This window comes from Rhinopithecus roxellana, chromosome 17, assembly GCF_007565055.1.
Source record: "Rhinopithecus roxellana isolate Shanxi Qingling chromosome 17, ASM756505v1, whole genome shotgun sequence".
Taxonomy (NCBI): Eukaryota; Metazoa; Chordata; class Mammalia; order Primates; family Cercopithecidae; genus Rhinopithecus; species Rhinopithecus roxellana.
This window is the reverse complement of record NC_044565.1, coordinates 10,660,434-10,687,697: the sequence shown is the minus strand read 5'-3', so window position 1 is coordinate 10,687,697 and position 27,264 is coordinate 10,660,434. Positions and strand designations below refer to the sequence as shown.

Sequence of the window (27,264 nt, the reverse complement as noted above, 5' to 3'; positions counted from 1 at the left end):
TGGGTGTGGGGAGAGATTGTTTATATTATAAGAGCAAAGGAGTTTCTCACAGTCCCAAAGCAAAACGAAGAGCCAGGCTCAAGTGGGTGAGCGCAGTGCCCTCTCAGCCCCCGCTCTGGGTGTACACAGCCCTTTCCCACAGCTTCGCCTCTAGGCTGCTTCCTCTCTTTGCAGCCCAACCCTTTCTGCCTCTTCCATTTACCAGCTCTATCTCCCAGAAACCATCAGGAAAGGCCCAGCTAACTCAGAGACCCAATTCAAAATTCACAGGCTTGGGTCAGGTGTCCAGTGAACCATTCTTGCTCCAACTCACTGTGGCCAGGAGCACGGGTCACATGTCACACAAACATGGCTGCCCAGGGTGATCCTTATGGGAAGGGAGACATGGGCTAGGCAGACATCTCAAAGCTACCCACCCCAGGAAGGATTCCCGTGAACACAGCAAGACAGCAGATTCTCTCCTCTTCCTCTCTCAGAGGGCACACTTGGAGTTTGTATACAGCCTTCTAGAAAAAGAATTTTATTGCCCATGAAAGTAGGACTCAGGGCCTCCAACACTCACTTCACACAGTTGGCAAGAATGGCTTTGGCTTCTTTGGGTTCTCTCTCCCACTCCCCAATAGTCAGTGGCCTTGAGTCACCGGAATCACACTATCCCTGCCCCCTCTGCTTCACCTTCAGCTCCATTTCCTTGTTCTTGGCTCCTCTCTTGCTGAGGCCAGCCTCATCACATACTCCCCTGAGTGTCAGGCAGTCAAATCCATTCACCCAGCAAATATGCATTGAGCACACATGCTGCGTGAACCCATGTCAGGGGCCAGCAGTGCGATGTGAACAAGATAGGCCCTGACTTTACGAAGCTGACCGTGCAGCCACCCATCAGGGAGCCGATGAGAGAGGGAATGTCTGAAAGGACTTGCCCAGAGCTGAGGACCCCAGGATCGTGTCCTGATGTTGACTTCCAGATGGCCATCATGGCTCCCAGACCTTCCCTAAGAGTTGAAGTCCACACTGCTTGCTAGTTTGCAGGCCACTAGATCATTTTGTGCTAAGTCAGTCCCAACCCAGTTAAAGTATGATTCTATGTGTGGCTTTAGTGTGCCTCCTGAAGCGGTCCCCACCGCGGTTGTGTTTCTCCCAGCAACTGCTGTTAGAATCCATTCCTATAGTTGGGTTGGCGCTATGTGAGTCTTGCTGTTAGCTATAGAACAGAGGGGCTGTTACCTGTGGCATTTCTCATTATGTGGATTAACTTCTGATGTGCTGCACACATGTGGGACCCGCAGGGCATTAGAGAAACCCTGACCCAGTCGCCCAGCATGTGGTGAGCTAAACCTTTTGTGGGCAGAAGGGAGGGGTAGAGACAGCGTAGGGGCCTGAGATGGAGGGGCAGAGGTAGCATGGGAGGAGCATGGAGTCTAGAAGCTCAGAAAGATTGGGCCCTCGGAATGTTTAGAGGGAACAGGCTGGTCACTGGTAGTAATGGAGGAAGCGTCTCACCTGCTGGCATCAACAATAATAGCAATATCAACTATTGAGCGACTGGTGTACACAAGTGCTGTGCCAGCCAGTCACATTACATATATTATCTCATTGAATCCCCACCACAGTCCAGTGATGGGGGCGTGATTATTACCACTTCATAGATGAGGAAACTAAGGCTCAGGAGGAGCTTGATGCCTTGCCAGGATCCTCTTGCTGGTAATAGCAGAGTCCGGAGTTGAGCCCAGGTCTGGGCTCTTAAAGCACATGAATAAAGAGGATCTTTTTGGGATCCTTGGCCATCTTTTTTTTGGTATTGAGGCCACCCACAGGGCCTGACTTGGTGTGGCCTGCTGTGGCCACTTGGAGCTGGGTCAACCTCAGCCACAGTGCAGTGCAAGCTGAAGAGCCTGGGACCCTCAGGTAGGGCCTGGTGTCCTCTGCTTCTGTTTTCTCAGCTTTAAAACGGGCATACTTGTGGCCAGGTATGATGGCTCACTCCTTAATCCCAACACTATGGGAGGCTGAGGCAGGAGGATTGTTTGAGCACAGGAGTTCGAAACCAACCTTGCAAAATGTAGTGAGACCCTGTCTCTAAAAATAAAAAAATGGGCATACTTGATCCCCGAGCCTCAGGTCTGAAAATGTCACTGGTGGAGCCAGCTGCAATGGAGCAGTGTAGTGGGAAGATGTCTGATGTCTGCTCTCCCCCAGGCTCTGCTAACCTGTGTTGGGGCCTAGGGGGCCTATGGGATAACCTGGGTCTTGGTTTTCTCATCCGTGAAATGAAGGGTTTGGACTTGACCATCACTAAGCTCCTTCCCAGCTCTAAGACTTAGTGAATTCAGGGTTTGTAACTTCCTGGAGCAGCTGCCACTCAGTGACCTCTAATCAACCTTGCACATTCTAAGTACTCAGTAAGCACTTGTTAAACCAAACGCAAGAGATTAGGAGTTTCTCAGAAGAGCAAAATAATTCCCCAGTGGAGTTCACCCCACACTCTGAAGTGACCAGCTTCCACTGTCCGTGGGCTCTCAGAAAACACCTGCCGAGTGGTGACACTTGTTACTTTGCCTGAGAGGTGGAGGAACAGGAAGAGGATCAGGAGTTTGGGTTTAAAGTTGGGGAGGAAAGAAACCAGCTACATAGCACATTATCGAAGCACTGCTCGGTCAGTGTGAGACCCCACAGCAAACACTCCCCTCCAGCAACCCCACTCCACCCTTGGGGCTGTGTGGTGGAGAGGAAGGGACCTGCCAGATTTCTCTCCAGCCAGCTCACCTGCTGCCAAGGCTCCTAAGGAGGCCCTGGGGAGTCTCACAGCAACTCCTACCCCTGCCTTTATAAAGGGGCCTCTGGAGAGGAGCCTGGGCTCTCCCAGAGACCCCAGGCACATGGGAAGCGCTCATGGGGAAGGGGGTAAAGGGGCAGTTTTGCCAGTCCTCTCACAGGTCCTTAGCTGCCACCACCCCTGCTGCTGTGGAGACCCAGCTTCCTGCTTGAGGCTCTGCTGCAGCCACTGAGCCTTTCTCTCTCCAGTGCACCTGAAATTTCTCTCTCACTCTCTCACTTCTCTCTCTCTCTTGCTCACTTCTCTCTCTCTCTCTCTCTGATCTTTAATTAACTCTCAGTGTAGTTTTTCTCTCTCAAACAGTTTTGCATAATCTTTCTCACACTTACACTTACCACATCTGTATTCTCTCGACATATAGCCTCTCTCTCCACCTCCCCAGTCCTTCACATATTCCTTTTCTCTCTCTCTTTTTCTCCCCGGAAACCCCCCGTCTCTCCCCACGCCTCCCCTGGTGCTTAACCGGAAACAGAAGTGAGTTTGTTGTGTGAAGAAGAGGACCTGTGGAAGTAGCAGCCAGGGAGGCAGCAGCGGAAGCAGGCTGGGGCCAGAGGCAGCATCGACAGCCAGGGACCCCAGCGTTCAGCTGTTCCAGGGAGCAGGTAATGCCCCAGGCAGGACTGGTTTGCATCCTGCTCTCTGCCTGTCTCCTCTCTCCAGGACCCGTCCATTTATTTGCCTTCTTGTCTGGCCTTGGATTCCTGACTTACGGAGTGGCAGGCACAGGGGCCCAAGGAGTGGCATGCCCTACTCTTCAGAGAACTGTGTGTGGTCTGCTGTGGCTGGGGTTGGGGTGGCTGGGTGAGGGACATGCTAGAACCTAGAAAGGCAGGTTAGGGCTAGATTACGAGGGATGGTTTGAGCCATGTCACTGACCCCTAGGCTTTAGGCAATAGAGAGACATTGAAAGTTTTTCAACTGGTGAATAACATAATCAAATCTACGTTTTATTTTATTTTATTTTTTATTTTCTTTTTCATGCCATCCTCCAAGGTACATCAAATTTAAAAGAGTAGTTACTGATTTCTAATCCCAGGGAGAATTGGTGTGGCCCCCTCAGAATCAAGCAGTCACAGTTTTCTCAATTTGAAGAAAAAATAAGGTTATTTTCTCAATTGTTGGTTTTTTTGTCTATAAAATTTCTTTAAACATTTGATGTCTGCTAGCAAGTGCCAGCAATCAATAAGACAGTGGAAAGGATGTAAGTTAAAGGAATAGGCTGGGCCCAGTGGCTCATACCTTTAATCCTGGCACTTTAGGAGGCTGAAGCAGGTGGATTTCTTAAGCTCAGGAGTTCGAGACTAGCCTGGGCAACATGGTGAAACCTTGTCTCTACAGAAAATACAAAAATTAGCCAGGTGTGGTGACATGAGCTAGTACTCCCAGTTTCTCTGGAGGCTGAAGTGGGAGGATCACTTGAACCCAGGTGGTGGAGGTTGCAGTGAGCCAAGATTATGCCACTGCACTCCAGCCTAAGCAAAAGAGCGAGCCTCTGTCTCAAAAAAAAAAAGAAAAGAAAAGAAAAAGTAATAGAAAAATTCAGAAATTTAAAATTCGTTTAAATACATGAGTCTGTTGAGCTCTGTACAGATAATAGTGTGTTCTGCTAGTAAAATGATTTCTAACTCATATGTATAGTATTTTTATGGTGCTATTCAAAGAGAACCATGACTCCCAGGAGCCCATTGTGTGAACATGTTTGAAATGGTTTTTTTTTTTGTTTTTTGTTTTTGTTTTTGTTTTTGTTTTTGAGACAGAGTCTCGCTCTGTCGCCCAGGCTGGAGTGTGGTGGCGCGATCTCGGCTCACTGCAAGCTCCGCCTCCCGGGTTCACGCCATTCTCCTGCCTCAGCCTCCCGAGTAGCTGGGACTACAGGCGCCCACCACCACACCCAGTTAATTGTTTGTATTTTTGGTAGAGATGGGGTTTCACTGTGTTAGCCAGGATGGTCTTAATCTCCTGACCTTGTGATCCACCCGTCTCGGCCTCCCAAAGTGCTGGGATTACAGGCGTGAGCCACCGCACCCAGCCTGAAATGTTTCAAAAGCACACTCTACTGCTACATAGGGAATGGGGTTAAATGGGACAACCAAAGGCAATGGCAGCAGTAAGTGGCTATTGCAGTGATAGGAGCAGATGATGAGAGCCAGAACCAAGATGGTGGCAATGGGTTGGAAAAAAAGGAAAGAACCAAATAATGTTTATGAAGCAAATGAAAGACCTTAGTGTCCATTTGGACATGAATGGTAAAAAAAAAAAAAAAAAAAAGGAGCTTCAAGAATGAGTCCAGCATTGTCTAGATGGGTAGATGGCTAGAGGTGCTATTAATCAAAACAGAGGAGAGCAGGGCTGGGGTGATGGAATAATGGAGGCAGAACTGTTTTGAATATGTTCAGGGTGACTTGAGAAGGCCGCCAAGCTCCCAGAAGGAGCAGTCCAGTTGTTGGCTGGAATGTTCAATACACATGGGTGTATTGCCTGGACACAAGGGTGACCTCATTTATAAAATGACACCACAAATAACATGAGCTAGCCCAGAAAGAGTGTGAAGAGAGAAAAGAGAACAAGATGAAGCAGAATCCTGGGGAAGATCAAGATTTAAGTGTTAGCCGGGCAAGAGGAACTAGGGGAAGATATTGAGAGAGAATCTTCAAAGAGAGGGAAAATATCAAGAAACTGCCCTGTTATAAGAGCCATAACTCACATTTCAGTTCAGAGGGGGCGATCATCACCTCTGAAGTTCCAGAGAGATAAGCCAGACCATAGCTTCTCAGTGCTGTTGGTTTGATTGATTTTATTAGCTTATTGGTTTGACAATTAAAATAACAAGAGGGATCTGAGGGCAAGGGTTGTGAATATGGGTGCATGGCAATAAATGAGATTAATGGGACACTAGTAAGAAGTAGTGGGGACTGTGGCAAACTAAAAAGTATATGCTTACCTAAGAAGGCACCATCATCAACTCTCATGGATTGTTGCCCAGCAGGAACGTGGGCACAGTGATCAGAACATCTGACTTTTCAAGAAAAGTCAGAGATCTGGATTTCTGTATGAAATCTTACAATTCTTTATCTTAGCAATACTTTCAAAAACTTTCATACTCTGCGAGGCCTGAATTAAACACACCTTTGAACTGTCAGTTTGAAACCTCTGCCTTTGTCAACGTCCTTAGCGCAGTGGGGGCTGCGCCAGTGACAGCAGGCTGGGTAGTGGTTGGGCAAGGAGGAGATGGAGACCATGAGCACAGACCACTACTTTAGGAAGTGTGGGTAAAAGAAAGGAGAAGGCAAGCAGGAGAGCTAAGGAGACAGGCAGGGTCAGGGAGGCTGTCTTGGGTAGGAAGAGCTGTTTCTAGGCTAAGAGAAAGAGGGTGGAGAGAGGGAAGTTGAAGATCCAGGTTGAAGAAAGACTAGCTGATGAAATAAGGATCTGAAAGAGTCGAGGGGATGGAAGAAAGGATGTTGATGGATTTCGTGCCTGGAGGCCTTTATTTTCTTGGTGAAGTGGGGTGAAAGATGAATCAAAAGCTTGAAGAGAGGAGCAAAGGTTAGGGACAGCCTCGAGGGACACAGGAAGGGTACTGGCAAGGATGCATGGAAGGTTGCTGCACTTGAGACCTGCTGAGGGAAAACCCTTACAGTGGGTCTTATGGGCCTGGGTGTGGGTGTTGGTGGTGAGGGGCTAAGCACCTGTTACCGTCCAAGCCCTGTGTCAGGCATTTCATTCTCTTACCTGATGTATTCCTCCCAGCAGTCCTGCTCACTCAACTGAGTTCACTCGTGAATAAGTGGCAGCCGCGAGAATCACACCCTTGTCTGGCTGGATTGGAAGTCCATTTGGTTCCACCACACTACCACTCCATGCTGCCATCCCCACCCCACCTACCCCCCCGCCCAAGCCCTCAGACACATCTGCAGAGAAGACCTGGGCCAGTGAATTCTTGTCTGGGCATTGCCTGGCTAGTTTTATTGGGAAGTCAAAGGGGGAAGAATGGAGGATGTGATGAAGAAAAGAGTAGAGGTCCATGAAGAAATAAGTGAGAACAGAAGGGAATGATGAACTGAGGAAAGAAGCTGGAGGAAGGCAAGACCTGATGAGGCCTAGGAGACAGTGAATGAGAGATTGCATCGGGACAGGGCAGTGGGGTTGGTGAGGAGGGACTGCGTTCCTAAAAATTTCAATATGAGGGTGAAGATGAGGGGAAAGGAGGTGAGTTAAGGATGACTCCAAGGTGTCTAGCCTGTGCAGTGGGGTGGACAGGGATGCCTTTAGTCACAGCATTGGTCACCACTTTGACGTCATGCTATCTCTCTGTCCCTTGCTCACGTGCTAAACCACACTCACCAGCACTTTTCCACCACAGGGTGCCTGGAACATGCAGAGCACTCTTCCTCCAGATCTGCAGAGTAGCTCATTCCCATTTTTCAAGTCACAGCTTCAGTGTCCCCTCCTCAGAGAGACCTTTTGAGACTATGATATCTACTGTAGGTCCCCTGGTCATTTTGTTTATTTTAGACAACTTATTGAAATGGTCATTTATGGATTTGTTGACTTGTTTATTATCTGTCTCTGTCACTAGAGCACGTGCTTAAGAGAGCAAGGACACATAGGTCTTCTTCATAGCTTTATTTTCCAATACCTAGAATCATGATTGGCACATAGTAGGCATTCACGAGAGAGAGAGAGAGAGAGAGAGAGAGAAATGAAGAGAAGGAAGGAAGGAAAAGAAAGAAAAAGAGAGAAAGAACACAGATGAAATGTGTTTGGGAAAGGGATGTTGAGTTTTGAGGTACCTGGGAGACACCCAGGAAGTGACTTCCAATGGGCAGTTGGAAAGCAGGCTGGAGGCTCAGGAAATGGACTGCCACCTTGCCCAGGAAGAAAGTGGGCCCACATGGTACAAGGGTGTGCAAGCTATCCTTTTGCATGGCTGACTGCCTTTTCAAGACCAGTGTTGGGAGTTGGCTGGTTTGGGGCCCGGTGGGAAGAAGAACCCCTCTGGTGGTAAGCTGAAGTTGGATCAGAGTGCTTCTCACTTCTCTCTTTAGTTCTGTTCCTGGTTCTTGCTGCTGCCCTGGCTTCGACCATTTTCCATCATTCTTCACTGCCAGCTACAAGACCCAGGATCTGAATGCAGACTAAATATTTTCATCCTTTTATCTTAAAGAGTATCTCACCCACCTCTGATTCATGGTGACAGGAGTCCAGCTTCACCCAGCAGCTGGACTTAGTTTTACAGAATTAGAAAATGCTTTTCCCTTGTGCTTGCCTCCTACTCCATTTCTGCTGGCCTTGTGGTCCTCCTTCCTTCCATGGGACACTCAGCAGACCTGTTGCCCCTCTTTTGCAGGGTCCCCAGCTGCTGAGCAGCTCCAGGACATCCTGGGGGAGGAAGATGAGGCTCCCAACCCCACCCTCTTCACAGAGATGGACACTCTGCAGCATGACGGAGATCAGATGGAGTGGAAGGAGTCAGCCAGGTAAGGTGGGGCCCCATGAGGCAGGTGGGCACTTCAGTCTTGCACAGCCTGGGCTTGCCTGACCCTCCTAGTGGGAAGGGGCGCCTTGTACCTTGAGAGCTTCCTGGTCCACAAAGACCTTCCCACCTGCCTTCCTTGGTGTCCAGAAGTAAGGAGCAAACAGAACCGTATGACTTTCTCTTCATCCTCAAAGAAACTGAAGTTCAAGTGGGAAGACAGAACAGTCATCCATGAAACTCTGAGAGTAATACAAGGGCATATACCATTGTCCCTCCGTATCCATAGGGCACTGATTCCAGGACCCCCTGCTGATGCCAAAATCCACATATATTCAAGTCTCCCAGTTGGCCCTGTGGAACTGCCTATATGAAACATTGGCCCATATATGGAGGTATTGCATCCCATGAATACTGTATTTTTGACCCCATTTGGTTGAAGAAAACCTGTGTATAAGTGGGCCCATGCAGTTCAAAACCCATGTTGTTCAGGGGTCAGCTGCATTCTTGTCGTCATCATTGTAGTTTTTCCAGAGATGGGGTCTCATGCTGTCACCCAGGCTTCAGTGCAGTAGGGTAATCATAGCTTACTGCACACAGGCTCAAACTCCTGGGCTCAAGCAATCCTCCTGCTTCAACCTCCCAAGTAGCTGGTACTTCGGGCACATGCCACTGCATCCAGCTAATTATTTTTATTTTTTGTAGCAATGAGTTCTCACTTTTTTTACCTAGGATGTTCTTTAATATAAAATGGTTCAAGCTGAATGCTATAAAAGGGAAAGTACCAAGTAGGCTGGGGTAGACAGTGAGGGCTTCCTGGAGGAAGGAGAAGGTGTGCCAGGCACATCGAGTCTGAATGGTGGGAAAAATCCAAATGGAGAGGGCTAGTGGGCCACCGAAGAAAAGGGAACTGGCAGAGTTTGGGGCTGCAGAGTTGCAGCCATGGAGCAAAGCATGGGGAACAGAGAGCTCTCCATATATAGGGAGAGCAGAAGCTGGAGGGGAGCTGCACGGAGAAGTCACAGGAGGCAAGGGAGGGGCAGGGTAAGAGTGGTTGGCACTGCTCACATCCCCAGTGCGTGGGACAAAGGGGCCTTGGGACTTAACTGAACTGTTCAGCAGTACCCAGTGCTCCCAAGAGCCCAAGGGGAAGGAAAGCTATGGGAAGAGGCAGCAGGAAGGACCTTCGGACAGGAAGACAGACTGTGCCGATGTTTCTTCACCTTCTTTACATGATACCACTCTGTCCCCAGGAGAAGAATTTAATTGACTTAAATCAACTTTATCAAATTAAAATTTAATTTCTTTCATTAGAAATAAGGAATAAGAGCTAGGCACAGTGGCTCATGCCTATAATCCCAACACTTTGAGAGGCCAAGACAGGGAGATTGCTTGAGCCCACGAGTTCAAGACCAGCCTGGGCAACATAGGAAGACCTCGTCTCTACAAAAAAAAAAATCAAAATAGAAAATTAGGTAGGCATGGTGGCACACACCTGTAGTCTCAGCTACTCGAAAAGATGAGGTGGGAGATCACTTGAGCCAGGGGAAGTTGAGGCTGCAGTGAGCCATGATTGTGCCATTGCACTCCAACCTGGACAACAGAGTGAGACTGTCTCAAAAAAAAAAAAAAAAAAAAAAAAAAAAGAATAAGATTTGTCAGGCCGAGTGTAGCTGTAGAGTAACACAAGCCATTGTAATATCTAAAATATTTTCACTCCTCCAACAACCAGTTTTTGCCTCCTTGGGGGCAATTATGCCCAAGTTGAGAGTGCATGGACTCAACTATGCCCAGGTCTGTCTCTGCATGGGGCCCACCGTGACACCCAGAGCCTGAGCTGTCCACAACCACGACCTGGGCTCTTCCCTCGCTTATCTCCATCACTAGCCTGGGTAGTTGCTGTGTAGAGCCAGAAGGCACAGGTTTGGACACCCCAGGTTTTCCCTACTCCAGGTACCCTGCAGGGGTATCTGGAAAAAAGGCCACTAGGTGGACTAGCAAATAAATCCCTGCAGGCCTCAGAGAGGAACAAATCCCCAGCTCCACAGCTGGGCCTGGTCCCTGTGTAGAAGCCTTTGAATTTCTTCCTATGATCCCATTCTTTGAACACTTACTGTGCTGATCGATTCACAGGCTTGTCTCTTGCAAGTTGCACAGTGACCCTGAGTGGGCAGAACTTTCATTATCCCTGTTTTATAGATAGGAAACTGAGGTGAAGGGGAGCAAGTAGCTCACCAGGGTTCAGAGCATGTAGGTAGCTGAATATGGATTCCAGTCCAGGTCTCTCTGACTCCCCACTTGAGGGATAATGGACTTTGTCTTCCCTTCATCATTTTCTCAGCCCTTTCTCTTTCTGTCTCTAACTTCCAGTGACTGTTTTGACTTCTAGGGGAGGACATAGGTCTGGAAGCAATTCTGTTGGGGTCAGAGATACATGGGGAGAGCTGCAGAGCCCAGGATGCCTATCCAAGATTGACAGGGAAGGGGGACGTTTCAAATGACCGAGACCTACCCTGGGCTATTATGTCTTAACCCCTCTGAGGGGCCAAGGCCTGAAGCCACTGCCTGCCCTGAACGAGGGCCTCTCCTGCCCAGGGTGGGCAAATAGAGAGGAGGAAAGCTGGGCAGGGTCTTCTCAGAGGCCCGGGAAGGAGAGGTTGCCTTCTCCACACCTTGGACAGAGTCTGCATCCAGAACTCCTAGCCATGGTTGCCAGGACCAGACCCTCCACGAGGGCCTATCACACACACCCATGGAGCCCTTGCCAAGAAGGCCTTATGGCCCCCAGAGACCTGACTATTGCCAAAGGCAAAACACATTGTCTCTATTCTCTCAGAGTGTGGATTCACAAAGCCCTCTGCACTCCAGACCCAGTGATGGAACTGAGAAACTGTACATGAGGCTGTTTCTAGAAGGGGTCTTCCCTTAAAACATAAAGGGGTCTGGCAGTTGCCATCTGCAAAGTAGTGGGTTTCCCTGCAAAGCAGGCTTTCTGAAGATGGCATCTGAGGAGGTCCTGGAAAAAGGGCCATCAGGACCTCAGGATAGCCTGGCTCCAACCAGCAGTAAAAGAAAGTGATGACTAGAAGTTAAAGTGGCTGAACCCAATTCTAGGCAGATCCCAAAGAGGAGTAGCTTGAAGGCCAGCTTGGGGACAGGAAAATGTGAGAGAAGAGTAGCTTTCTTGACTTCTGCTCCACCCTCTTCTACTCTCTACAGCTAACCCCATCTGGTTTCCAGATAACTGTCCAAGGTATGACCAGCAAGCCCCTAGTGAAGTCGGAAGAAGGTTTTGACCATTGGCCAAGAAGCCCACCAGGCCTGATCAGTTTTGCTGGGTCCTCCTCCAGGCAAACTACAAGGTTAGAGTTGCCTGGGTCAGGGCTATTTGAGGCCTGTCACCCCCACAAAAAAACGGAAAGCAGTTTCCTCAGTTGACAGGCCAGTGGAGCCACTCAGGGAAGCTAGAGATGTCAGATGTTTCGAGAATCTAAGAATCAGCAAATCATAATGGGTTCTGGCCTTCTTAGAGTAACAGGAGAAAATGATGGGGAGTAGGGGACAGCCCCTCACATAGACACTCAGGCTCCAAGAGGGTTATGGGTCCACAATACCCATGTCAAAGAGAATCGGGGAGGGGACCCTTTAATAAAAGTATTTAATTTGCTGCAGGGAGTGTTTGCTTTATTGAGTTAGGAGATTAACAGAGTGAAAATCTCAAATCCGCAAGGAATTTTCCCTGGCAGTGCTTTGTCAGGAGTTATTAGTTTGGGGGATGTTTCAGGCCCTTGGAGGAGTCACTCCTGGAGGGATTTAAATGGCTTTTTGAGCTCTGCTGAGCCTTGCGCCATGCACATAATGGGGACTGTGTGTGCAGCGTCATTTCTAATGTGATCAATGCTGGTAGGTCAGGCTGTTAATAAGATAGATTTTTATTAACTCTGTCTCTAGCATTCACATGAGGGAAATGCAGCTGGCTGTTTGCTGATAATGACCTTGCCTGCAGGAAGGGCTGGATCAGATTGGGTGGGGGCGACCATCTGACTGTGAGCAAACTATTTACCCAGAATTCCATCCTCTCTCCTGCCCACCTCTGCCGGACTGCAAGTGGAGGGCTGGGAAGGAGGATGACCTGGATTGGAGCCCACCCAAGTGTGGAGGGCCCTTTGGGGTTACTCAGAAATAACCAGAGCTTAGCGCCTCCCAAGAGCCATGAAAGCAAATTCCAAATCCAAGCTGCCTCTGGTCTCAACTCAGAGCAGACCACAAACACAAACTTGCCACAAGATTCTTGTGAGACACATGCTCTGAGAACGTTACTGCAATGACCGGGAAGGGGCAGGAGAAGTGGGTCAGTTGTTGGGTCAGACCAGATCAGTATGTTTTCAAAAGCCCTGAATGGTTCTATGCACATAGGCAGGGATGCTTTCTCACTCCATACAGGATGGAGAAAGCCAAGCTTTCTGTGTCAACCCTGAAATCACCCTCATTAAGATCCTCTGTAGTCCAGGCATGGTGGCTTATGCCTGTAATCCCAGCACTTTGGGAGGCTGAAGCGGGTGGATCACCTGAGGTCAGGAGTTCAAGACCAGCCTGGCCAATATAATGAAACCCCATCTTTACTAAAATTACAAAAAAATTAGCCAGGCATGCTGGTGGGTGCTTGTAATCCCAGCTACTCAGGAGGCTGAGGCAGGAGAATTGCTTGAACCTGGGAGGCAGAGGTTGCAGGGAGCCAAGATCATGCCATTGCACTCCAGCCTGGGCAACAAGAGTGAAACTCTGTCTCAAAAAAAAAAAAAAATCCTATATAATGCCCTCTTAACATCATTTCCCATCTTAGTGTGGGGCAGTAGGCATCCCCAGACTTCTGGTTTCACCATCCATCTGTAATCAACCTTATTGGAATAACCTCCAATAAATTTATTGGAATAACCTCCAATAAATTGAGTGGAGCTGCCCACTCAATTTAAAGGAGAGTAGGAAGCTGAGAGCTCCAAATGCAGAAATCAACACACTTGGTTCATTCATTCAATTAATATTTATTATCTGCAAGCCCTGAGCCTGCTAGAGATATAAAAATGGAACATGGCAGATCCTGCCCCTGCTCTCTTGGGCTCTCAGTCCAATTGGACATAGAGGCAAATAAGGGGGCATTTGGTAATGGGGACACTGTGAAAGCAGAGCATAGGAGCATCTAATCCAGGCAGGAGGGGTCCAGGAAGGCTTCTAGGAGGAAGAGATGTTCACATTGAGACCTGAAGGATGGCCAGGAGAGGGTAGGGAAGGCGGGAGAGGGCCCTGGAACCAGAAAAACAGACACATAGAGGAACAGGCACAGGTTCCCTGTGGCTGGACTGTAGAGCAAGAGGCTGGGAATGGCAGGGCTGATGATGCAGATTCTATGCCGGCCATGTTATAGTGTTTGAACTTGGTGCTGAGAGCTTCAGAGGACCACTGAAAGGTTCTAGGTGGGAAAAGGACAGAATCATGCATATCCTTAAGAGAGATCGTCTGGCTTTAGTGTGGAGAATGGATAAAAGGGGACAAGACTTGGCCAGTTAGGAGGCTGGTCCAAGGGAGAGATGCTGGCAGTGGGGATAGAGAGAAGGGGTAGATTGAGACAAAATTTAAAAGGTAGAATTGACAGGACTTGATAACAGATGGCACATGGGGGCAGATAGTCAGGGAGACACCCAAAATTCCCACCTAAGCTAGTGGGTACCTCATGGTAGCAGCTTAGGAAACATAAATGTAGTAGTAAAGTTTTATTACATTGGGTATTTTTTGTTTTGTTTTGGGGGCAGTTGATAATGGTTCCATTTTGGATAGGTTCTATTTGAGGAAACTCCAAGTGGAGATGTCCAGAGATCATCATGTGGCCACTGTGTCTGGAGTTTAGTAAAGAAGCATAAATGTATGAGGCATCAGCATCTAGGTGGAAATCAAGCCCACAGAAAAGGATAAGGTTGCCCCTGAGGTGAACCTTATCCTTTGAAGTGAGAAGAGAGCCCAGAACAGAGTCCCCAGGAACTTCAGTATTTGCAGGATGGGCAGATGAAGAGGAACCCACAAAAGAGACTGAGAAGGGGCAACCAGGAGGTTAGGAGGGGAATGGGAGGAGGGCTTCATCCTGGAAACCAAGGGCAGAGAGACATTCAAGACGGAGGGAGGGGATAACAAGTACCACAAGAACTGAAGCGCATCTGCAGAATGGACCCGCTCCCGCAGTCTGAGAAGGGGTAGGGCAGAAGCCAGAGGGCAGTAAGTTGAGAAGAGTTAAAAGTAAAAAACTGACTTGACAGTTCTTCCAAGATGCTTGTCCATGAAGGGCAGGAGTGAAAGAAGCGTCTTAAGGGGAACATGGGCCAAGGGAGATCCTTTTGGTTTTGAGGGTCAGTGAAATATGAGCATATCGTAGGCTTACAAGAAGGGTCCAGGGGAAAGAGAGTGATTTAAAGGGAAAAGAAGCGGAGGGAGACTGCTGGATGGAGCAAGGCAGCCCTGGGCACAGGTGGAGGGGCTTCTAGCAGGGAGATGAGGGAATTCCAGGCCTGTCTCTGGTTTGAGGAGACAGGTGGGGTGGAAAAGCGATTATAGGAGCTGCAGATGGCTGGTATACACGAGCCAGACAAACAGCTCCAGGCTAGCAGTCAACGCTCTCTTGTTTTATTGCAGTGGAGTCACGCATGGAGATTTGTGGTCAGATGAAGGTTTTAAGGTTGTTTGACTTCCACCTTCTGCTGATCTACTGTTCTGAATAATTATACTCTTTGTCATTATCAAGCTGCTTTTATGTCCAGTATCTAACTTGGTCCTTCCCTCTCTCTATGCTAGTCCAAACTGAAACTTGAGGCTTATGTTGGTGAAGTAGGAAAAAGGGATTTTTATATGAATCAGAACCTGGATCAAGCTGCAGGTAAAATGTTCCCTGAAGTCTCAGAAGCCCTGGGTTCCATCCGGTGCTCTTACAACTGGCAGTGTAAACACAGAATGAGGGTTATGCTAGGGGCTTTCATCCCTCAGGGACTTAGGATAACTTACAGTTAGCACAGCCCAGGGCAGAGCTGCATGAGAGACCTTCAAAGTCCTGCAATTGGACAGGGGAAGCACAAGTCCACATCCATGGGGACAGCCAGGCAGTGACACAAGGCCATCACACGGTTGACCCAGGATAGTACGATCAGATTAGTTGGCCAGTGAGTGAGATTGGAAGGCTAATTAAGTAAGGAGAGATGGGAGGGACTAGAACACTCAGGGAGCTCTTCCCAGACAGGGCAGAACTGGCTGGCAGCTCCTCAGAACCCTCGGAGGTGGTCTGTAGGAGCAAACACCTCCCCCAACCAAAGTCATCCCTGGATAGCTCTCTCAGTTGCAGCTGTCAGGAGGGGAATAACCCCACCATCAGACCACCTTCATGTCAAAACCCCTACTTGGTTTACCTATTCATATATATGTTTTATATATCCAAATATATAATTAAACTTTTTATTATGAAAAATTTCAAACACAAAAAGTAGAGAATGGTTCCCATCACCCAGCTTCATCAAAGATTCATATTTATCTGTATCCACCACTTTTTTTGTTTGCTTTTAGGGATGTTTTGTTGTTGTTTGCTTTTGCTGGGATATTTTAAAGGCAATCCCAAATGTTGTAAACATTTCAGTACACATCTTTATGAATTAGACTTCATTGTAAACACAACAATGCCGTTATATCTCCTAATAAAATTGAGAAAAATTCCTTATTATGATTGGTTATCTAGTCTAGATTCAGTTTCTCTTACTGTCTCAAAAATATCTTATTTCTGTTGGTTTATACAACTTAGAATCAAAATAAGGTCTACACGTTGATTTTGGTAGTTTTGTCTCCTGTCTTGTTAGGATCACAGCCATCAGACTCCAGAGGTGCCAAAGGAAGAGTCCTGCCTAAAAACCTTTTGGCAACAGTACTTTATTTATTTATTTATTTATTTATTTATTTATTTATTTTATTTTTCAATTTTTGAGACAGAGTCTCGCTCTGTCACCCACGCTGGAGTGCAGTGGCACAATCTCAGCTCACTGCAACCTCTGCCTCCTGGGTTCAAGCAATTCTCCTGCCTCAGCCTCCCAAGTAGCTGGGATTACAGGTGCCTGCCACCACACCCGACTAATTTTTGCAATTTTAGTAGAGATAGGGTCTCACTATGTTTCCAGGCTGGTCTCAAACTCCTGGCTTCAGGTGATCCACCCGCCTCAGCCTCCCAAAGTGCTGGGATTACAGGCGTGAGCCACTGCTCCTGGCCGGCAGCAGTACTTTATACTAGAGTCAAGAGCCACCACCCAGCATCTCCATCTCTGGCTCCCACAGCCTAATCTTAAGTGAACTGTCAGGGACTGTGTGTGATGCCCAAGGGGAGAGAAATGCCACTGTCATCATCAGGAGGTTTGGGGCTACAGGTAACAGAAACCCACTCAGGCTAACTCATACAAATGGAGGGAGCATCACTGGGACACTGGGGTGACTTCATAGTCTCCTGGGGCATGATCTCTCAAGGGCTGGGCCTGGGAAGCTGGCCTGTCCTCTTTCTCTCTGCTTCTCGTCTCTGCTTCTCTCAGGGCATCTCCTTTACTCTTTTGCAACCAGCTTCTTCTGCTTGTCCCTGCCTCTGGCCAATCCTCAGCTTCCATGTTCACATCCACCCTACTCAAGGGACCATCCCACAGCAATTCCACATTCTTCATGGAGAATCTGATCTTTCCAACTTTGGTTGCCCTATCACTGGGACCCAGATCAGAGGTATGAGGAGGTATGGGAGGCCTTGCTATATCCTAGAGAGCACATCCCCATTGAAGACAGGCAGAGCAGACACCCCAAATATGTCTTTCATACATCTGTAGTAATGAAGATATGCACTTAATGTAAGCAATCCTTTGGCCACAGTTCTGCCTCTAATACCAACCAGAACTTCAGAATTCTTCAATTCTTCAAGTTGCCTATGAGAGTATAGGTGGTGCGATTTTACAAACTCATCCTCCTCTTGAAGGAGAGCGAGACCACACCCTATCTCTGTCCGTGGAGATCTGCGGATGTCACTGCAGCACTACATCAATCCCTAGAGCAGTGGAAAGGTGGAAGCTCTAACCTCTGAGTCTAGGAGAACTTTGGAGAGGCTGTTTTATCCGTACCTCTCTTCTTTCATTCCAAAAATAGTTGAGGGGATGTTGTGTTAGGTCCTGTGGAAGAATTACAATGAATAAAATATGAATCTGTTCTTAAAGTGCCTATGATCTAGTACAGGTATCAGCAAACATGTTCTGTTAATGGCTAGACAGAAAATATTTTCAGCTTTTGTGCACAAATGATCTCTTCTCCCACCCTTTTATTTCCTCTCCTGTCCCCCCTCCTCTTCTTCTCTTTTTCTCTCCTTCTCTTCTCCTTTCTCTCCTCTGCCTCCTCTTTCTCCTTCTTTACAGTGCTTTAAATATATAAAAACCATGCTTAGCTAGCTGGCCATACAAAAACAGGCTGCTTGAAGTGGGGTGCTTGGAGCCCATGAGGCATGATATTTCAACCCCAATCTGGTATAAAAAGCATGCATGTGCTCATACACACAGATAACTAAAACTCAGGGTGGTATGTGCAAAGTGGTGAGAACAGGCTCTAGAATCTAAAAACATGCCTCCAAATCCTGTCTCTTATAAGCTGCATGACCTTGGGCAGGCTCCTCATCCTCTAAGGGTCTCAGTCTCCTCACCTGTACAATGAAATAGTCACAGACCTACCTCGTGAGATAGATTTAAGGATTAAATGAGATAATACATGTTAAGTGCTTAGCATAGTGCCTGGCACGTAGAAAGTGTTCAGTAAGCTTTAGCTGTTGTCGTGATTAGGAAGTGTTATTTGATAAATGATAAAAAGTGTGATGGGAGTCAGAGGAAGGAGAGGTCTCCTCAACCTGGGCCCTTGGGAAGGCATTGTTATGGGAGAGGTGGCGTTTGAACTTGGCCTAGAATAGTAGAGGTGGAAGAGGCAGTGAAAGGAGGTACCAACAGACTCTGAGGGAGGCAGACAACTGTGTAGATGACAGTCCCTTAGGGCAATTACAGGGACTTCCCAGATACACATACAAGTGGTCCTCACACAGCTTTTGGCTCCACAAGCCTCTCCCTGAAGAAGCTTGTTCAGAATTTGCCAGTAACTTTGTCTGATAACATTCACTTAGCTGTGGGCTCCCCTTTAACCCTGAATGAGGACATGGTGTGCAGGAGGATGGACCCTTCACCAAATGCATGAGCTTGGGAGCAGAGGCCACCCCCATTTCATTCACCACAGCTCCCTGGGATGCCACACCTCTGCTCCATCACCACCAGCTATGCCAGTGCAGTTCATCACTGTCTGGGAAGGAGTGGTTCTCCTGTAATGCCCAACTGCACTGCATCACCAAAGGCCCTCAGCAGAGGTTCCTAGGCCACCAAAAGGAAAGACTTTCATTCAGAGTGAATCAGTCAGCCATGGGAGGAAGTGGGGTTCATTACAGAACAATCTAAGACAGAAGGCCCTATCTATCTGATCCCAGTTCCAGACATAACTCATGTGTAGAGATGAAAGATCATCCTGAGTCTATTAAACACTGGACTCACTTAACTAATGATTAACTCATTCTGATTCTATATTCAGCAACTTCTTGGTGATAATTTGGCTTACCCTGTATATCTGCCCATAAGAGAATGCAAAGGCTAGAGGATGAGTGTAACAAACCCCTGTAACGATTGTAAATCTCACTGTAAATTAAATAAATTGGCCTTCAGGTTTATGCATCAGCCTTTGTGATCTTAGTTAGCATTAGACAGTGTCACTGGACATAGTCATCTTTGGGACTCTAAAAAGATACAATTTCTGAGCCTGGACTGGGGTGGGTGCCCCAAGAGGCCTGTGAAGCCTTTCTGGTGCTCATCAGCCCTTTCTGGTACCTTCTGAACTTCTCCGTATGTGTGCTGACCCTTGACCCATGCCTGCCCACTCAGTCTTTTATACTTTATAATCTTTCAGATTTACTGCCAAGTTTGGTTTATTAACATATACATGGTATGCGAAGTCATAATCAGTTGTGGAAACAACTTGTTATACTATCTCACATACATATTTTCATGCACGTGATTTTATGTAGCGTGAATTGGCCAAATAAATTGTAAGAATGGGCCAGAATTTGCTTCAGTGTTCCTCCCATTTTTTTGAGATGGAGTCTTGCTCTGTCACCCAGGCTAGAGTGCAGTGGCGCCGTCTCAGTTCACTGCAACCTCCGCCTCCTGGGCTCAAGTGATTCTTCTGCCTCAGCAACTTTGGGCAGGCTCCTCATCCTCTAAGGGTCTCAGTCTCCTCACCTGTACAATGAGAATAGTCACAGACCTACCTCGTGAGATAGATTTAAGGATTAGATGAGATAATACATGTTAAGTGCTTAGCATAGTGCTTGGCTGGGAGTAGCTAGGATTACAGGCGTGCACAACCACGCCCAGCTAATCTTTTTTTTTTTTAGTAGAGACAGGATTTTACCATGTTAGCCAGGCTGTTCTCAAAACTCCTGACCTCAAGGGATCTTCCTGCCTCGGCCTCCCAAAGTGCTGGGATTATAGGTGTGAGCCACCAGGCCTGGCCTCAGGTGTTCCCCTTTTGAAAAATCTTCCTTCCACAGATCGTTTCTTAGTGCCTCTGTCAAAGACTGAACCAGGGGAGTATCTGATGATTCCTCAGACATCTCTAGGAAAATTCTTAATGGGTTTGTAAGTGAATTAATACTGGTCTTCAGTTTCTGTTGGGAAATTCAGTATCTTGATATGATTCATATGAAGTTAAAAAGCTTTGCTGGATAATGAAGAAAAACTTACATTTCTTACTTTTAAGAAATGAATTTGTTGGAGTCACAAAATGTATTACACACAGGCCTTAGGCAGAAAGCACAAACATGTCTTGATGCTTTGTAACTAATACACAGAAGTCAAGCTTTTGGGTAATCGGGCAGGGTGGGAGAGTTACAGAATAAAGTTGGTGAGGCCGTGTAGATAGAGTGATCACAGTGTGGATATATAGTTTACAAATTTTAGTTGAGTAGACTTCTTGTAAGAAACAAATTCACACCAATATAATTATTAAAACAAATGTTTAGAGGCAACATAGCCTTAGCATTAAAGGTTACATGCATTGGGAGATTACATTTTTTAAATTAGAGTGTCCTAAGGGGGATTTTGCAAACAAACTAACCAGGACACAATTTAATTATAATGATATTCAAAATAAATATAGATAGAAGCTTCTCTTCAATCACAATGTTTATGTATATCCTCCAGATTTTAGTCTTATCTAACCACACATAATGGGCAGCCTATTGTTTTATCATCTCAAGGATCTGTGTCTTCCTTTTAAAAAATATTGATGTCTGATTCTCAGTCCCCTGAGGTTGACGTAATTAGTCTGAGATTCAGCCTGTGTTTTAGAATTTGTAAAAAGCTCCCAGATCAGCGGCCGAATCCCAGCACTTTGGGAGGCCAAGACGGGCGGATCACGAGATCAGGAGATCGAGACCATCCTGGCCAACACGGTGAAACCCCGTCTCTACTAAAAAAAAAATACAAAAACTAGCCGGGCGAGGTGGCGGGCGCCTGTAGTCCCAGCTCCTTGGGAGGCTGAGGCAGGAGAATGGCATAAACCCAGGAGGCGGAGCTTGCAGTGAGCTGAGATCCGGCCAAGTGCACTCCAGTCTGGGCGACAGAGCGAGACTCCGCCTCAAAAAAAAAAAAAAAAAAAAAGCTCCCAGATGATCCTAACGCAGCCATTGAAAACTGCTGATATTTACTCTAGCCCAGCAGGGTCAGTAGGAGTTATGAAGTTTCCATCTGAGGAGAGAACTAGAATTCAGGTCTCTTGGTTTTCAACCCTTTCCAGATCCTTCTTGAAGGAGAGCCTCCTCTTCTCCCATCCTGTGATTTGAGCATTGGAAACCTTGGCTGTACCTGGTAGCTAGCCTCATGATGCTTTCTCCTGCTCTTGTTATTAATAGAACAGCAATGTCCTCTAATCGTATCTCTGACCGAGTTACTAGTCACAGAAAAAGCCTCAGTTCTGGCCCTGCTTTGTGTGACAGAGAGCTGCTTTCTGTGACAAGTGACATTTCAAGGTTCCTTGTAGCTCCATTCCAGTCAGGAGGGGGGCACCTGGTGCCCACCCCGGCATGCAGAGTTGGGAGTCTACACCCAGGCTTGGGCAAAATCCTTGAAAGTTAAAGCTTTGCTGGATAATGAAGGAGAACATGGAGATTTTCTTTCCACTTGACCTGCTTCCCCAACTCTAATTCCCCACTTTTTGAAGCCAACCATGGTATAAAGTTCACTTTGCAATGAGTTGTTTGGGATTACACATGAACCTTATTATCCGTCTTCCACAAGTTTTTAAACTTGGCTTTGACCAGAGGCTTTTTACAGAGGCCATTCCTTTATTCATTCTGGAGAATGTTTAAGGATTTTATTATGGAAAATTCAAATTTATACAAAAGTAGTATATAGCAGAATGAACCCCCACCTGCCCACCACCCAGCTTCAACAGTTAACAGCTAACTCACAGCAAATCTTGTTTCTCTGTCCCTAACCTACTACCCCAGACACACACGCTAGATCAGGTTGACACAAATCCCAGACACCACATCATTCCGTCTGTAAATATTTCACTATGTCTCTAAAAGATAAGGGCCTCTTTCTTTCTTTTTAGATACAGAGTCTTTCTCTGTCGCTTTCCCTTAAGCTTCATTGCAGTGGTGCAATCACAGTTCACTGCAGCCTCAAACTCCTGGACTTAATCCTCCTACCTTAGCCTCCTGAGTAGCTGGGACTACAGGCATATGCCACACACCTGGCTAATTATTTTATTTTTTGTATAATGGAGTCTTGCTTTGTTTCCCAGGCAGGTCTCAAGCAATCCTCCCACCTCAGCCTCCCAAAGCACTGGGATTACAAGTGTGAGCCACCATGCGCAGCTTCTGAGTATTTTTAAATATACTTAAACAAAATGAGTTTTGAGCTTTTTTTTCCTAGTCATTTCCTCATAGCAAGATCTCACCCACAGTGGTCAGTGAGGTCTTGTTACCCTCAGGCAGGAGGGAGCAAGCATTTAATACGGTTGATCTGGGCAGGAGACCATAAGGGGACACCAGAGAGGAAGCAATGGCACCTGTCTTCAAAAAGCTTAATGTATATTTGGCATTTGTTATATACCAAAGCAATCGTAAAACATGATTGGCTACAATTAATTATTAATTTAGGCACTGAGCCTGAATTAATTCATTAATTATTTTAGGCTCTGAGCCTAAGAAGTTATAAACTTTACCTAGAATAGTCTGGAGCACATAGTTGCCTGGATTCCATCTGTTTTTATTCTGATGTCAACTGGTCTAGGATATGACTGAGACATGAAGATTTTAAAGGCATCTAGGGTATTCCTATATGCAATCAAGCTTAAGTATCACTGTCCTAGAACAGTGGTTCCCTAAAGTGCTTCATGTTGAGAACCGTGCTAGGGTGTTATAGGAGAAATAAGCAGAATACCTGGCAGAGGCTTTGTGGAGGAAGGGGCATGCTCGCTGGGCAGTGGAAAACAGAGAGGAAATAGGACATTCTGCATGATCTCAGAGGTGATCTGCAGACCAGCAGCATGACCACACCTGGGAGCTTATTAGAAATGTAGAATCTTTGACCTTATTCCAGACCTGCTGAATGAGAATCTGCATTTTGACAAGATACCCATGCACATCAGTTTGAGACACACTGGTGTAGTAGAGTATGTACTGTAAATGAACTTCCGTTATAAAATCGGAGAAACTAAAGCATGGCATGACCATGCTAGAAAAGAGACCCTTTCAGCTGGTGTTCTTGGAGCCATTCTAAGGGAAAGAGGCCATGTCCTGCTGTATAATTAGAATCAGACCTATGTGAGCTACATTTGCTGCGTTGGGACCCCATATAAGTTGAACTATCCCTAAGTCACACCATCCTATGTGCCTACAGAGCAGGGGCTCCTGAACCCACAGGGTGCAGTCAGATAACCTGGGAGTTTCCATGGCAGGGTCACCCTCCTGGCAGGGTGACCATCCAGGCGTTGGTATTTTTATAAATCTCTCCAAGTTATTCTAATGGATAGCCAAGGTTGAAAACCACTGCTATGGATCTTTGGTCCTCCATGTTTCCTTTTCCATTCAAGGTGAAAGTGAGCTAAATTTCTAGCTGTAGCCATTGAAAACACAAAATTAAGTTCCAGGTGGAAGGCTTAATGGTGCAACATCTGGATTCCCAAAATAGTTATAGAGGGGACTAGAGAGGTATCCCTAGTTAAGTGATCTCATATTCTGGAGTTTCTTAAATTAAATTTTCTGGATTCTGGTAGCAGAGTCTAATTCTGGCATTGGCTTAAAACTGGAGACAAGTAATTTAGTGTTTCTGCACACTGTTCTCATGTGGGTTACCGCCCTTGTCTGTGTGTGTATGGGGTTAATGTTTGGTGTATGTACAGTACAAATAGTTGAAGTCCTGAGAGGTGGAGAGGACTGCATGTCTTTGCTATCTGCTATCTGGAGTTAGTAGAGGATGTTTCAAAGAGGAAGCATTGCTCTTATCACTCCTTCAGGTGGAGTTGCATTTGTATGGGCAGAAGACTGAAGAATGGGATGTCAGGGGAGAGAGCTGCCTGAGACTATCTGGCCTAGGATGTTTGTGAGACAGTGAAGAGAGCAACCCACCGAAGTGGCCCTGTGCACTGGGCCACATCACACCTTTAGGTGGATGGGTAAGGCCATGGAGTAGCAAAAGAGTCTTTGGGAGGAGGGTGACAGTTCAGTTTATCTTTTGTATCATTTTTGAGCAAAAAAAAAAAAAAAAAAAAAGGGCAATCTGAATAGGAGGTTCGTCCTCAGGAAGAAAAGTTGAGCATCCTCTCAACTAAAACATTTGGACTGGCTGGGCACGGTGGCTCGTACCTGTAATCCCAGCATTTTGAGAGGCCAAGGTGGGTGGATCACCTGAGGTCAGGAATTTGAGACCAGCCTGACCAATGTGGTGAAACCCTGTCTCTACAAAAAAAAAAAAAAAAAATAGCCGGGCCTGGTGGCAGGCACCTGTAATCCCAGCTGCTCAGGAGGCTGAGACAGGAGAATCACTTGAACCATGGAGGCAGAGGTTGCAGTGAGCTGAGATCGCACCACTGCACTCCAGTCTGGGTGACGAGAGTGAAACTCCGTCTCAAAAAAAAAAAAAAAATTTGGACTTATCCTTTGGTCTATTCCTTGTAAACTCTTATGTTAATATACCTTTTAGAAACATCTTACTTTCAATATCACATAGTCTTGGATCTGCCATAATTTAAATGATACTTCCCAAACAGATTTCTCCACGAAAGGTCAGCTACAACTTGTCTGCTTGGTCTCTGGCTCCAGTTCCCATGTTTCAGGTCTTCACCTCCCAGTCCTTCTCTAATCAGATCTCCCCATCCTGTGTCCATTTGATTCCCGAGGATCTCACCAGGTGCCTGGTTAACTTGTCTCAAATAAATGTATGGAACAAAGGTGTTCAACATTGATAATGCAAAATATACAGTTACATGAAGAGGAAATCTGATGAAGGAAAAGTTGTTCAATCTCACTAGTAATCAGAAGAGTGCAAATGGGAGATAATTTTTCAATTACCAAATGAACAAAGGTGAAAAAGAATGAAAATACCGAAGTCTGGGAGACTTCAGGGAAATGTAAGATCTCACTGGTGGCACTGGGCACTGACACAAGCTTTCTGGAAAACAGTTTGATAATGTTTGTTATAAATGTAAAAATGTGCAGACACAGCAATTCCACTTCTGAGAGTTTATCCTAAAGAAATTATTGAGCAGGGACTAAGGATGTTCTGACCAGCCTTAATTAATAATAAAAAATAATTAGAAATAATCTGAATGTCCACCAGTTGAGAACTGTTCCTATCAATTATGGTACGTTCAGACAGTGGAATACTAGAAAGACTTCAGAATTATGTTTTTTCTTTTTTTTTTTTTTTGAGACGGAGTCTTACTCTGTCGCCCAGGCTGAAGTGCACTGGTGTCATCTCGGCTCACTGCAAGCTCCGCCTCCTGGGTTCACACCATTCTCTTGCCTCAGTCTCCCAAGTAGCTGGGACTACAGGCGCACACCACCACGCCCAGCTAATGTTTTGTGTTTTTAGTAGAGATGGGGTTTCACCGTGTTAGCCAGAGTGGTCTTGATCTCCTGACCTCATGATCTGCCCTCCTCGGCCTCCCAAAGTGCTGGGATTACAGGCGTGAGTCACCACGCCCGGCTCAGAATGATGTTAATACTAATAGACACGAAAGGATGTCCATTAGATACTATGCCCTTAAAGTCCTTGTGGTGCCATTAATGTAAAGTTAATGCAAACATGGGCATATGTCCACGTATGCACAGGCATATGTGGATGCATGCACAGGGAGAACTAGAATGGCAGTTACCAAAATATCAACCATCAAGACATCAATATGATGTCTCCTGGTTGGAGAAGCTTTGAATGACTTTGCTTTCTTCTTATTTTTATTGTTCCTAAAATTACAAAAGTAATATTCTTTATTTTTAACTTAATAGCTAACATTAACAGAGTGTATCTTGTGTGCTAGGCACTGCTCTAATTGCTGTACACTATTATTATTACTGAAGAAATCAAAGGTGATGAGAGATTAAGTAACTTACCTGAGATTCTCAGCTAGTAAATGATGGAGGTGGTTTTCAAAATCTGATAGTGTTGCTTCATAGACTGCGCTCTTTTTTAAAAAAAAAAATGTAGACGGAGTCTCACTCTGTCACCCAGGCTGGAGTGCAGTGGTGCCATCTCGGCTTACTGCAACCTCTGCCTTCCAGGCTCAAGTGATCCTCCCACCTCAGTCTCCCAAGAAGCTGGGACCACAGCTGCGTGCCACCATGCCCGGCTAATTTTTTGTATTTTTTGATAGAGTCAGGGTTTCACCATGTTGCCCAGGCTGGTCTCAAACTCCTGAGCACAGGCGATCCACCCACCTGGGCCTCCCAAGGTGCTGGAATCACAGTCGTGAGCCACCTCACCCAGCCTAACCACTACACTAACTAACCCCAATAGAGTGAAAGTCTTAAATCCCGCCCTAACAACAATCCTATTCCTCTGCTCAAAGTAATCATTGTTAACCATTTGACATGGATCCCTCCAAAACTTTTGCTTTCTCCAGACACATGTGTGTGCACACGTGTACTAAGTGTGTTTTTCTTTTTTATAAAATGGGATGGTAGTGTCCGTCCTGTCAGCATGTGAGTTCACCCTCATATTTTTTATTTATTTCTGGGGGATCCACAGCATGGACATACAGAATTGATGTAATCATGCTTCTACTGAAAACCTGGTGGTTTCCAGTTCTTCAGCCTAACAGATAAGGCTTCATTGAGCGTCCTTGTATACATATTACAGGGTGTGGCAGTGTAATTATATTCCTGTGATCGTTTCCTAGAAATGGAACTGCTGGGTCAAAAGGCATGCACACTGAGTGTTGAAAGAGGCTGCCCACACCAGGAAGGCTGTGTCATTACACCTGCAGCAGATAAGAGGCCACCTCCCCATGTTTTCACTGACATAGGAAGTTGTCAATCTTTTTAACTTTTGCCCATGTAAGAAATGAAGAATGTTATTTCATTTGTTGTAATTTAAAAGTCTGTGATTACTGGTAAAGTTGAGCATCTTTTCATATGTTTATTGGCCATCTTCATTTCTTCTCAGGATTGTTTACTTTCTATTGGATAATTTGAGTTAATTGGTTAATTTAATCAATTCAAAGGAGCATTGTTGTATTATAAATATTAGTCTTTTGATGCTTTCCTTGTTGCAGATATTTTTCTCAGTACATTTCTTCAAACTTGATTTATATGTTATTTTAC

General features: G+C 46.2%; 1 protein-coding gene across 3 annotated transcripts in view; it reads left to right on the top strand.

The window, feature by feature from the left end:
* The window catches only part of SLC4A5 (solute carrier family 4 member 5), a 139,419-nt gene that overhangs the window by 61,728 nt on the left and 50,427 nt on the right, over positions 1 to 27,264 (top strand). For 2 of the 3 annotated variants that reach the window (XM_030921051.1, XM_030921052.1), the window contains exons 1-2: positions 3,195 to 3,435; positions 8,184 to 8,313. Coding sequence is in view for 1 of the 3 variants with exons in the window: in XM_030921053.1 (XP_030776913.1) it covers positions 8,184 to 8,313 (130 nt within the window). In the remaining 2 variants the exon portion in view is untranslated. Of the gene's footprint in view, positions 1 to 3,194; positions 3,436 to 8,183; positions 8,314 to 27,264 lie in introns of those variants that run through there. The other variant, XM_030921053.1, reaches the window with a different exon arrangement.